We start from the raw sequence: 13,131 nt of genomic DNA on the forward strand, positions 1-13,131 counted from the left end.
GTAATGAATCCCCATTTTGCAGATGAGGGAACTGAGGCCCAGAGAAGTGAAGGGACTCTGCCAAGGCCATACAGCAGATAAGTGGGGGAGCCGAGATTAGCTGTCAATTCCTTTATTTCATTTGTACATATTTATTCTGTTTATTTTATTTTGTTAATATGTTTTGTTTTGTTGTCTGTCTCCCCCTTCTAGACTGTGAGCTCGCTGTTGGGTAGGGCCCGTCTGTAGATGTTGCCAACTTGGACTTCCCAAGCGCTTAGTCCAGGGCTCCGCGCACAGTAAGCGCTCAATAAATACGATTGAATGAAATGAATGAAAAAGTTCCTCTGACTCCCAGCCTGGAGCTCTTTCCACGAGGCCACGCAATTCCTAGTTGATGGAAGGAGGATGTGAGCCCTTTGAGGGTGTGGTTGTTTATCAATCGTATTTATTGAGCGCTTACTGTGTGCAGAGCACTGTACTAAGCGCTTGGGAAGGACAAGTCGGCAACACACAGGGACGGTCCCTACCCAACAGTGGGCTCCCAATCTTATATTTAACGCCTGGTCAGGAAGGGAATTATTCTTTTCTCTCATTGTTACCTCAGTTGTGCCTCAGTTACCTCATCTGTAAAATGGGGAGACTGTGAGCCCCCCGTGGGACAACCTGATCACCTTGTAACCTCCCCAACGCTTAGAACAGTGCTTTGCACCTAGTAAGCACTTGATAAATGCTATTATTATTATTTCTAGACTGTGAGCCCACTGTTGGGTAGGGACTGTCTCTACATGTTGCCAACTTGGACTTCCCAAGCTCTCAGTACAGTGCTCTGCACACAGTAAGCGCTCAATAAATACGATTGATTGATTGATTGAAGGGAATGCAAGAAAACTAGTACAGTGCCTAGCACATAGTAAGTGCTCAACAAATAGCACAATAATTAATATTAAGAGTTAAATGGGCGGGGCTTGGGCCGGCAAGCTTTGCTGTGGGAGGCGGGGACTGGGCACTTAGGGGGCCAGGGCTACTAGGGGTGGGGTCTGGGCAACTAAGGGAGGGGCAGGAGCTCCTGTGGGCATGGCCTGTGTTCATATGGGCATGGTCCGCATCATGCAGGTGTGGCCTGTATTTCGGTGGCAGTGGCCTGTATTTCTATGGAAATACCTGTGTTCCTGTGGGCATGACCAGTGTTTCTGCGGGCGGGCTTGTAATTTGGGGGGCTTGGCTTGTGTGTGCTGGGGGCTGCTCTGTTTTCTGGGGGAGAGGCCTGTTTCCTGGGGGCGTGACTTGTGCTTTCTGAGGGGTGGCCTGTGTTTTCTGGGGGCTGGCTTGTGCTTTCTGCTTTCTCCGTCCCCCCATCTTACCTCCTTCCCTTCCCCACAGCACCTGTATATATGTTTGTACATATTTATTACTCTATTTATTTATTTATTTTACTTGTACATATCTATTCTATTTATTTTATTTTGTTAGTATGTTTGGTTTTGTTTTTTTTCCCTCTGTCTCCCCCTTTTAGACTGTGAGCCCAATGTTGGGTAGGGACCGTCTCTATATGTTGCCAATTTGTACTTCCCAAGCGCTTAGTACAGTGCTCTGCACGTAGTAAGCGCTCAATAAATATGATTGATTGATTCTGGGGGCGGGGCTTGTGTTTTCTGTGGGTGTGGCCTGTGTTCCTGCGGGTGAGGCCTGTTTCCTGGGGGCGTGACTTGCGTTTCTGGGGTGTGTGGCTTGTTTCCTGGGGGCTGGCTTGTGCTTTCTGGGGGGGTGCCCTGTGTTTTCTGTGTTTGTGGCTCGTATTATCTGTGGGTGTGGCCTGTTTTGGGGGGGCTGGTCTGTGATTTCGGGGTGCGGGGCCTGTGTTCTCTGGGGGCGTGACTTGTGTTTTCTGGGGTGTGGCCTGTTTTCTGGGGGCGTGACCTGCGTTTCTGGGGGCTGGCTTGTGTTTTCTGGGGGCTGGCTTGTGCTTTCTGGGGGCAGGGCTTGTGTTTTCTGTGGGTGTGACCTGTGTTCCTGCGGGTGAGGCCTGTTTCCTGGGGCTGGTCTGTGATTTCGGGGGGGCGTGACTTGTGTTTTCTGGGGTGTGGCCTGTGTTTTCTGGGGCCGTGGCTCGTATTTTCTGGGGGCTGGCCTGTTTTCTGGGGGCCTGGCCTGTGTTCCTGCGGTGAGGCCTGTTTTCTGGGGGCGTGACCTGCGTTTCTGGGGGTGTGGCTTGTGTTTTCCGGGGGCTGGCTTGTGCTTTCTGGGGGCGTGCCCTGTGTTTCCTGAGGGCTTGACCTGCGTTTCTGGGGATGTGGCTTGTTTCCTGGGGGCTGGCATGTGTCTCTGGGGGCTGGCTTGTGCTTTCTGGGGGCGTGCCCTGTGTTTTCTGTGTTTGTGGCTTGTATTATCTGTGGGTGTGGCCTGTTTTTTGGGGGCTGGTCTGTGATTTCGGGGTGCGGGGCCTGTGTTCTCTGGGGGCGTGACTTGTGTTTTCTGGGGTGTGGCCTGTTTTCTGGGGGCGTGACCTGCGTTTCTGGGGGCTGGCTTGTGCTTTCTGGGGGCAGGGCTTGTGTTTTCTGTGGGTGTGACCTGCATTTCTGGGGGTTGGCTTGTGTTTTCTGGGGCCTGGCTTGTGCTTTCTGGGGGCGTGGCCTGCTTTCTGTGGGGGTGTCCTGTGTTGCTGCGGGTGAGGCCTGTTTTTGGGGGGCTGGTCTGTGATTTCGGGGTGTGTGGCCTGTATTCTCTGGGGGCATGGCTCGTATTTTCTGGGGGCCTGGCCTGTGTTCCTGCGGTGAGGCCTGTTTCCTGGGGGGGTGACCTGCGTTTCTGGGGGTGTGGCTTGCGTTTTCCGGGGGCTGGCTTGTGCTTTCTGGGGGTGTGGTCTGTGTTCCTGCGGGTGAGGCCTGTTTTTGGGGGACTGGTCTGTGATCATCAACATCAATCGTATTTATTGAGCGCTTACTATGTGCAGAGCACTGTACTAAGCGCTTGGGAAGTACAAATTGGCAACACATAGAGACAGTCCCTACCCAACAGTGGGCTTACAGTCTAAAAGGGGGAGACAGAGAACAAAACCAAACATACTAACAAAATAAAATAAATAGGATAGATATGTACAAGTAAAATAAATAAATAAATAAATAGAGTAATAAATATGTACAACCATATATACATCAATCAATCAATCGTATTTATTGAGCGCTTACTATGTGCAGAGCACTGTACTAAGCGCTTGGGAAGTACAAATTGGCAACACATAGAGACAGCTCCCTTCAAGGCCCTGCTGAGAGCTCACCTCCTCCAGGAGGCCTTCCCAGACTGAGCCCCTTCCTTCCTCTCCCCCTCGTCCCCCTCTCCATCCCCCCATCTTACCTCCTTCCCTTCCCCACAGCACCTGTATATATGTATATATGGTTGTACATATTTATTACTCTATTTATTTAATTATTTATTTATTTTACTTGTACATTTCTATCCTATTTATTTTATTTTGTTGGTATGTTTGGTTCTGTTCTCTGTCTCCCCCTTTTAGACTGTGAGCCCACTGTTGGGTAGGGACTGTCTCTATGTGTTGCCAATTTGTACTTCCCAAGCGCTTAGTACAGTGCTCTGCACATAGTAAGCACTCAATAAATACGATTGATTGATTGATTGATTGAGCCACGCCCCCAGAAAACACAGGCTACACCCCAGAAAACACAAGTCATGACCCCCAGAGAACACAGGCCACGCCCCCATATGTATATATGGTTGTACATATTTATTACTCTATTTATTTATTTTACTTGTACATATCTATCCTATTTATTTTCTGGGGGCATAGCCTGTGTTCCTGCGGTGAGGCCTGCTTTCTGGGGGTGTGACCTGCGTTTCTGGGGGTGTGACCTGTGTTTCTGGGAGCTGACTTCAATCGATCGTATTTATTGAGCGCTTACTGTGTGCAGAGCACTGTACTAAGCGTTTGGGAAGTAGATGTTGGCAACATATAGAGACAGTCCCTACCCAACAGTGGGCTCACAGTCTAATAGGGGGAGACAGAGAACAAAACCAAACATACTAACAAAATAAAATAAATAGAATAGATACGTACAAGTAAAATAAATAAATAAATAGAGTAATAAATATGTACATATCTCTTTTATACTGTGAGCCCGCTGTTGGGTAGGGACTGTCTCTATGTGTTGCCAATTTGTATTTCCCAAGCGCTTAGTACAGTGCTCTGCACATAGTAAGCGCTCAATAAATACAATTGATGATGATGATGATGATGATGTACATTCTTGTGTTTCCTGGGGGCGGGGCTTGTGTTTTCTGGGAGTGTGGCCTGTGTTCCTGCGGGTGAGCCCTGTTTTGGGGGGGCTGGTGTGTGATTTCGGGGGTGTGACTTGTTTCTTCTGGGGTGTGGCCTGTGTTTTCTGGGGGGTGTGACGTTTTTTCTGGAGTGTGGCCTATGCTTTCTGGGGGCGTGGCTCGTATTTTCTGGGGGCGGGGTCTGTGTTCCCGCGGTGAGGCCTATTTTCTGGGGGGGGGGGTGACCTGCGTTTCTGGGGGTGTGGCTTGCGTTTTCCGGGGGCTGGCTTGTGCTTTCTGGGGGCGTGCCCTGTGTTTTCTGCGGGTGAGGCCAATGCTTCCTGGGGGGCGTGACCTGCGTGTCTGGGGGCTGGCTTGTGTTTTGGGGGGCTGGCTTGTGTTTCCTGGGGGCTGGCTTGTGCTTTCTGCGGGTGTGGCCTGCGTTTCTGGGGGCGTGGCTTGTTTCTGGGGGCTGGCTTGTGTTTCCTGGGGGTTGGCTTGTGCTTTCTGTGGGTGTGGCCTGTGTTTTCTGCGGGTGGGGGCTGTGTTTCCTGGGGGCGGGTCCAAGCAGTGGGCTCCGGCTTCTCCCTGCGGCTCTGCCGGCATCCGGCCCTGCTCCACCCTGAGCCCCAACTAACCGTCCTCCTCCTCTTCCTCCTCCTCCTCCTCCTCTTCCTCCTCTTCCTCCTCCCTGGGCCCCAGCGAGCCATGGCCACCACCGGCGTCCTCCCCTTCATCCGCGGCGTGGACCTCAGCGGGAACGACTTCAAGGTGAGCCCCAAGGCTGAGGGCCCGAGGAGGCCAGGAGGCCTTCCCACACTGAGCCCCCTCCTCCCCCTCCTTACCTCCTTCCCCTCCCCACACCACCTGGATAGATGCATATATGTTTGTACGGATTTATTACTCTATTTATTTTATTTGTACATATTTATTCTGTTTATTTTATTTGGTTAATATGTTTGGTTGTCTGTCTCCCCCTTCTAGACTGTGAGCCCGCTGTTGGGTAGGGCCTCTATGTGTTGCCAAGTTGGACTTCCTAAACGCTTAGTCCAGTGCTCTGCACACAGGAAGCGCTCAGTAAATACGATTGAATGAATGAAAAGTCACTCGTATTTAATGAGCGCTTACTGTGTGCAGAGCACTAACAATATCCTCTCCTCCCCCTCCCCATCCCCCCGCCTTACCTCCTTCCCCTCCCCACAGCACCTGGATATATGTTTGTACGTATTTATTACTCTATTTTATTTGTACATCTGTATTCTATTTATTTTATTTTGTTAATATGTTTTGTTGTCTGTCTCCCTCTTCTAGACTGTGAGCCCGCTGTTGGGTAGGGACCGCCTCTGTGTGGCCACCTTGTACTTCCCAAGCGCTTAGTCCAGTGCTCTGCACACGGTAAGCGCTCAATAAATGCGATTGAATGAATGAATGAATGAAAAGTCACTTTCATTCATTCAATCGTATGTAATGAGCGCTTACTGTGTGCAGAGCACTAACAATATCCTCTCCTCCCCCTCCCCATCCCCCCCGCCTTACCTCCTTCCCCTTCCCACGGCACCTGTATATATGTATATGTGTTTGTACGTATTTATTACTCTATTTTATTTGTGCATATTTATTCTATTTATTTTATTTGGTTAATATGTTTTGTTTTGTTCTCTGTCTCCCCCTTCTAGACTGTGAGCCCGCTGTTGGGTAGGGACCGCCTCTATGTGTGGCCAACTTGGACTTCCCAAGCGCTTAGTCCAGTGCTCTGCACACAGTAAGCGCTCAATAAATACGATTGAATGAATGAATGAATGAATGAAAAGTCACTTTCATTCATTCAATCGTATTTATTGAGCACTTACTGTGTGCAGAGCACTAATAATATCCTCTCCCCCTCCTCCCCATCCCCATCCCCCCGCCTTACCTCCTTCCCCTCCCCACAGCACCTGTATAGATGTTTGTACGTATTTATTACTCTATTTATTTTATTTGTACATATTTATTCTATTTATTTTATTTTGTTAATATATTTTTTTTTGTTGTCTGTCTTCCCCTTCTAGACTGTGAGCCCGCCATTGGGTAGGGACCATCTCTCTATGTTGCCAACTTGGACTTCCCAAGCGCTTAGTCCAGTGCTCTGCACGCAGTAAGCGCTCAATAAATACGATTGAATGAATGAGGACGGGCCTTGGCCTGCCCACTTCGGGCCTTGCCGGGTCCCCGGAGCCCCGTGTGTTGCCGGCCCCGCTTCCTCATCGGCCTGCTGCCAATCAATCAATCAATAGTATTTATTGAGTGCTTACTGTGTGCAGAGCACTGTACTAAGCGCTTGGGAAGTACAATTTGGCAACATATAGAGACAGTCCCTACCCAACAGTGGGCTCACAGTCTAAAAGGGGGAGACAGACAACGAAACCAAGCATACTAACAAAATAAAATAAATAGAATAGATATGTACAAGTAAAATAAATAGAGTAATAAATATGTACAAACATATATACATATATACAGGTGCAGTGGGGAAGGGAAGGAGGTAAGATGAGGGAGATGGAGAGGGGGACGAGGGGGAGAGGAAGGAAGGGGCTCAGTGCTGGGAAGGCCTCCTGGAGGAGGTGAGCTCTCAGCAGGGCCTTGAAGGGAGGGAGAGAGCTAGCTTGGCGGGTGGGCAGCCAACTAAGCAGAGTGGCTCAGTGGAAAGAGCCCGGGCTCTGGAGTCATGGGTTCGAATCCCAGCTCTGCCACTTGTCAGCTGGGTTACTTTGGCCAAGTCACTTTCATTCATTCATTCATTCAGTCGTATTTATTGAGCGCTTACCGTCTCCTTCCCCTCCCCTCAGCACCTGTATATATGTATATACGTTTGTACGTATTACTCTATTTTACTTGTACATATTTATTCTATTTATTTTATTCTGCTAATATGTTTTGTTTTGTTGTCTGTCTCCCCCTTCTAGACTGTGAGCCCGCTGTTGAGTAGGGACCGCCTCTGTGTGTTGCCAAGTTGGACTTCCCAAGCGCTTAGTACAGTGCTCTACACACAGTAAGCGCTCAATAAATACGATTGAATGAATGAATGAATGAAAAGTCACTTTCATTCATTCAATCATATTTATTGAGCGCTTACTGTGTGCAGAGCACTAATAATATCCTCTCCCCCCCTCCCCATCCCCCCGCCTTACCTCCTTCCCCTCCCCACAGCACCTGTATATATGTATATATGTTTGTACGGATTTATTACTCTATTTATTTTACTTGTACATATTTATTCTATTTATTTTATCTTGTTAATATGTTTTGTTTTGTTCTCTGTCTCCCCCTTCTAGACTGTGAGCCCACTGTTGAGTAGGGACCGTCTCTATGTGTTGCCCAACTTGTACTTCCCAAGCACTTAGTCCAGTGCTCTGCACACAGTAAGCGCTCAATAAATACGATTGAATGAATAATAGCATTTGTTAAGCGCTTACTATGCTGGATCAATCAACTGTGTTTATTGAGTGCTTACTGTGTGCAGAGCACTGTACTAAGCGCTTGGGAAGTACAAGTTGGCAACATCTAGAAACGGTCCCTACCCAACAGTGGGCTCACAGTCTAGAAGGGGGAGACAGAGAACAAAACAAAACATTAACAAAATAAAATAAATAGAATAAATATGCACTTCACTTCTCTGTGCCTCAGTTTCCTCATCTGTAACATGGGGATTAAGACTGTGAGCCCCCCGTGGGACAACCTGATCTCCTTGTAGCCTCCCCAGTGCTTAGAACAGTGCTTTGCACGTAGTAACAGCTTAAAAAATGCCATTATTAACTAAGTGCCCCTGATGACCCCTGACCCTGGCCGGCCCCCTATCTGCGCGGGGGACCGACGGACACTTTCTCCCCATTCATTCATTCATTCATTTCTCATTCAATAATTTATTGAGTGCCTACTATGTGCAGGGCACTGTACTAAGCGCTTGGGAAGCCCGAGTTGGCAACCTATAGAGACGGTCCCCACCCAACAGCGGGCTCACAGCCTAGAAGACATGGAGCCACTAAGCGTGGCTCAGTGGAAAAGAGCCCGGGCTTTGGAGTCAGAGGTCATGGGTTCATATCCCGGCTCCACCAATGGTCAGCTGTGTGACTTTGGGCAAGTCACTTCACTTCTCTGGGCCTCAGTTACCTCATCTGTAATAATAATAATAATAGTGATGATGATGATGGGATTTGTTAAGCTCTTACTATGTGCAAAGCACTGTTCTAAGCTCTGGGGAGGTTACAAGGTGATCAGGTTGTCCCAAGGGGGGCTCACAGTTTTAATCCCCATTTTACAGATGAGGGAACTGAGGCACAGAGAAGTTAAATGACTTGCCCAAAGTCACACTGCTGACAGTTGGCAGAGCCGGGATTTGAACCGATGACCTTTGACTGCAAAGCCCATGCTCTTTCCACTGAGCCACGCTGCTTCTCTGGGATGAAGACTGTGAGCCCCCTGTGGGACCACCTGATCACCTTGTAACCTCCCCAGCGCTTAGAACAGTGCTTTGCACATAGTAAGCGCTTAATAAATGCCATCATCGTCACCGAGGAAGGGAAGTGACTTCCCCAAGGTCACACCGCCAGCCAGTGCATGGCAGAGCCGGAATTAGAACCCGCGGCCCCGGAGGGGGGGAAGCTCGCTCTTATCTGCCCCACAGCAATCATTCATTCATTCAGTCGTATTTACTGAGCACTTACTGTGAGTGGAGCACTGGACTAATCGCTTACGAAGTACAAGTTGGCAACACCTGGAGACGGTCCCTACCCAACAATGGGCTCACAATCGAGAAGGGGGAGACAGACAACGAAACATGTAGACCGGTGTCAAAACCGTCTGAATAAGTAGAATTATAACTGTTTGCATATCATTAATAGAGTAGTAAATCAATAATAATAATAATAAGGATGGCATTTATTAAGCACTTACTATGTGCAAAAAATTGTTCTAAGCGCTTGATTGATTGATTATGGCCGGGGGCGGGTTGGTCCCCTCCCCTCAGGGCGGGTGGGGGGAGAGAGAGAGAGAGAGAGGGCCTTTTTTCCTATTATATTTGTTAGGCACTCCTTAGGTATCAAACACTGTTCTGAACGCTGCGGTACGTATGCGTTCATCAGGTGGGAAAACAGCCCCTGCCCCACATGGGGGCTCACAGGCTGAGGAGGAAGGACACCAATGACTCCCCCTCCCTATCACCACCTCCCTTCAAAACCTTATTCATTCATTCAATTGTACATATTAATAACGATGGTATTAAGTGCTTACTATTCATTCATTCATTCATTCATTCAATCACATTTATTGAGCACTTACTGTGTGCAGAGCACTGTACTAAGCGCTTGGGAAGTCCAAGTTGGCAACATCTAGAGACGGTCCCTACGCAACAGCGGGCTCACGGTCTAGAAGGGGGAGACAGACAACAAAACATATTAACAAAATAAAATAAATAGAATAAATATGTACAAGTAAAATAAATGGAGTAATAAATCTGTACAAACATATATACATATATACAGGTGCTGTGGGGAAGGGAAGGAGGTAAAGGGGGGGATGGGGAGGGGGAGGAGGGAGAGGGGAAGGAGGGGACTCAGTGTGGGAAGGCTTCCTGGGGGTGGTGAGTGCTCAGTAGGGCTTTGAAGGGAATATGAGGCGGGAAGAAGCCATGGCTGCCATAGGGCAGGCCGGTCCAGATCCTGATTTTTCCAAATGCCTGCTAGATGGTGAAAATAAATGCTTCTGCGACTTCGCTTACTATGTTCCAAGCACTGTTCTAAGTGCTGCGGTAGATACAAGGGAATCAGATTGTCCCATGTAGAGCTCACAGTCTTCATCCCCGTTTTACAGATGAGGCAACTGAGGCACAGAGAAGTGAAGTGACTTGCCCAAAGTCACACAGCTGACAAGTGGCGGAGCCGGGACTAGAATCCACAACCTCTGACTCGCAAGCCTGGGCTCTTTCCTTTGAGCGACGCTGCTTGGGCAGAGCACTGTACTAAGCGCTTGGAAAGTACAATATAGCAATAGAGATAATCCCTGCCCATAATGGGCTTGTAGTCGAGAGGGGACTTATTGAAGCTGTATTGAAGGCACATTTCCTCCAAGAAGCCTTCCCAGACTAAGCCCCCCTTTCCTCTTCTCCCGCTCCCTTCTGCGTCGCCCCGACTTGCTCCCTTTCTTCATCCCTCCTCCCAGCCCCACGGCAGTTATGTCCCCATCTGTCATTTACTTATATTAATGTCCGTCTCCCTGCTCCCAGACTGAAAGCTCGTTGTGAGCAGGAAATGTGTCTGTTTATTATCATATTGTACTCTCCCAGTTGCTTAGTACAGTGCTCCGCACACAGTAAGTGCTCAATAAATATGAATAAACACATGTCCCCATTTTGCAGTACAGAGAAGTTAATAATGATAATAATTGTGGTATTTGTTAAGCGCTTACTGTGGGCTAGGCACCGTACTAACAAGCAAAGTGACTTGACCAAGGTCACACAGTTGGCAGAACCGGGATTAGAACCCAGGTCCTCCTAACTCCTTGGCCTGTGTTCTCTCCGCTGGGCCCTGCTGCTACCCTGCGGAGAAGTGTCTCTGTGGCTGATGTCTCTTCACCTGCTTGGTTTGGATATGACTAATCATATCCTCATCCCTGAGACGTAGTTTATTGTTGGTCTGGCTGTCATGTTCAAAGATGACACTGCCTTTATTCCCTAGGAACAACCAAGCTGAACCGGGTGTGGGGTTTTAAACGGATGTCACTGAAAGTAAGGTGGGATCAGTCTCCTGTCGCGACTCCCGCGTCCCGGCCCTTTCCCGCCATTCTTGCTCCCTGTCACGACTTCCCAAGTGCTTAGTGCAGTGCTCTGCACACAGTAAGCTCTCAATAAATACAGTTTATTGATTGATTGACTCTTCCTCCCTTCAAAGCCCTACTGAGAGCTCACCTCCTCCAGGAGGCCTTCTGTTCCCAGACTGAGCCCCCTCTTTCCTCTCCCCCTCCTCCCCATCCCCCCCGCCTTACCTCCTTCCCCTCCCCACAGCACCTCTATATATGTATATATGTTTGTACATATTTATTACTCTATTTTACTTGTACATATTTATTCTATTTTATTTTGTTAATATGTTTTTGTTGTCTGTCTCCCCCTTCTAGACTGTGAGCCCGCTGTTGGGTAGGGACCATCTCTATAGGTTGCCAACTTGTGCTTCCCAAGCGCTTAGTACAGTGCTCTGCACACAGTAAGTGCTTAGTAAATACGATTGATTGATTGATCAATTTTCCCGCTAAGCTGCATCATCATCATCAATCGTATTTATTGAGCGCTTACTATGTGCAGAGCACTGTACTAAGCGCTTGGGAAGTACAAATTGGCAACATATAGAGACAGCTCCTACCCAACAGTGGGCTCACAGTCTAAAAGGGGGAGACAGAGAACAAAACCAAACATACTAACAAAATAAAATAAATAGAATAGATATGTACAAATAAATAGAGTAATAAATATGTACAAACATATATACATATATACAGGTGCTGTGGGGAAGGGAAGGAGGTAAGATGGGGGGGGATGGAGAGGGGGACGAGGGGGAGTGGAAGGAAGGGGCTCAGTCTGGGAAGGCCTCCTGGAGGAGGTGAGCTCTCAGCAGGGCCTTGAAGGGAGGAAGAGAGCTAGCATATGTTTCTACCTCTATATGTAGTATTTATTGAACACAGAATGGGTACAAGCCACTGAACCAAGTGCCTGGGAAGCACAAAACAGCGTAATGTCACGTTTCCTGCCCACCAGGAACTAGTGAGAGAGACTGACGTAAAAATATTTGCAAATAGGGTAATCAAACCAGGTGATTGAATCACATATATACTAAAGTGTTCAAGGGGACATAGATAAGTTTTTAACTGCTGGAATCAAATGGCCCCGGTTCGATTCCCAATCAGGAAAGTTTATTAGAGAGGCCGCCTGGCCTAGTGGAAAGAGCAGGGGCCTAGAAGGCAAAGGACCTTCCAGGTCATCATCATCAATCATCAATCGTATTTATTGAGCGCTTACTGTGTGCAGAGCACTGTACTAAGCGCTTGGGAAGTACAAGTTGGCAACATATAGAGACAGTCCCTACCCAACAGTGGGCTCACATTCTAAAAGGGGGAGACAGAGAACAAAACCAAACATACTAACAAAATAAAATAAATAGAATAGATATGTACAAGTAAAATAAATAGAGTAATAAATAAATAAATAGAGTAATAATATCTCCAGGTCAAGGTCTCAAGGTCTGCCACTTGTTTGCTGTGTGGCCTGGGGGAAGTCCCTAAACTGCCCTGTGCCTGTTCTCTCATCTGTAAAATGGGCTTTGAGACTGTGAGCCCTATGTGGAACAGGGACTGTTTTCAATCCAATTATCTTGTATCTACACCAGTGCTTAGTACAGTGCCTGGCATAGTAAGTGCTTAACAAATGCCATAAAAATTAATTAAGAAAAAAAAAAAGATGGGTGGGCTTATATGACTTGGGTGCTGGGAACAAATTGGGGAAGGCTTAATAAAAGCGGAGGGCACAAAGGAGAGAATTGAATGTGGGAAGCACTGTAGTCAATTTGATTTGGGAGGTGAGGGAGATCCAGGCTTGGGGAACAGTGTAGATGAGGTACAGATAGAACCTGAACTTGAGAGGAATGAAGAGAATAATAATACTAATGATAATAATAATAATACTGTGATATGTTAACCCCTTACTACGTGCCAAACACTGTACTAAGTGTTGGGATGGATACAAGATAATCAGGTCCCATGTGGGGCTCTCAATTTAAGTAGGAGGGAGAACAGCTATTGAACCCCTATTTTGCGGGTGAGGGAACTGAGGCACAGAGAAGTTGTGACTTGCCCAAGGTC

The 13,131-nt window shown here is 47.8% G+C and overlaps 2 protein-coding genes across 2 annotated transcripts in view; one reads left to right on the forward strand and one right to left on the reverse strand.

Annotated features, from left to right (window-relative positions):
* Nucleotides 1-1,067: 1,067 nt before the first annotated feature.
* Nucleotides 1,068-4,857, reverse strand: LOC119942130 (extensin-like). Its single transcript, XM_038762784.1, has 4 exons — nucleotides 4,498-4,857; nucleotides 4,238-4,376; nucleotides 1,900-2,864; nucleotides 1,068-1,151 (listed from the first exon to the last, which is right to left on the reverse strand). The coding sequence occupies exons 1-4, from the start codon at nucleotides 4,855-4,857 to the stop codon at nucleotides 1,068-1,070; spliced, it is 1,548 nt and encodes a 515-aa protein (XP_038618712.1).
* FLII (FLII actin remodeling protein) overlaps nucleotides 2,112-13,131 on the forward strand; it is a 43,853-nt gene continuing 32,833 nt past the window's right edge. The window contains exons 1-2 of the mRNA XM_038763069.1: nucleotides 2,112-2,143; nucleotides 4,954-5,022. Of these exons, the coding sequence (XP_038618997.1) occupies nucleotides 4,960-5,022 (63 nt within the window). The 5' untranslated portion in view covers nucleotides 2,112-2,143; nucleotides 4,954-4,959. The remainder of the gene's footprint in view (nucleotides 2,144-4,953; nucleotides 5,023-13,131) is intronic.

Source organism: Tachyglossus aculeatus, chromosome 21 (genome assembly GCF_015852505.1).
Source record: "Tachyglossus aculeatus isolate mTacAcu1 chromosome 21, mTacAcu1.pri, whole genome shotgun sequence".
NCBI lineage: Eukaryota > Metazoa > Chordata > Mammalia > Monotremata > Tachyglossidae > Tachyglossus > Tachyglossus aculeatus.

Excerpts from the sequence above, each read along its gene's own strand:
- LOC119942130 (XM_038762784.1), bottom strand. The coding sequence starts at position 4,857 with ATGCCGGCAGAGCCGCAGGGAGAAGCCGGAGCCCACTGCTTGGACCCG. Across the intron at positions 4,377-4,497 it reads CCACACCCCCAGAAACGCAG|AAAACACAGGCCACACCCCA; the intron begins GTCACCCCCCCC and ends CACACCCCCCAG. Across the intron at positions 2,865-4,237 it reads CCCCCAGGAAACACAAGAAT|GCCTCACCCGCAGGAACACA; the intron begins GTACATCATCAT and ends CCCCAAAAACAG.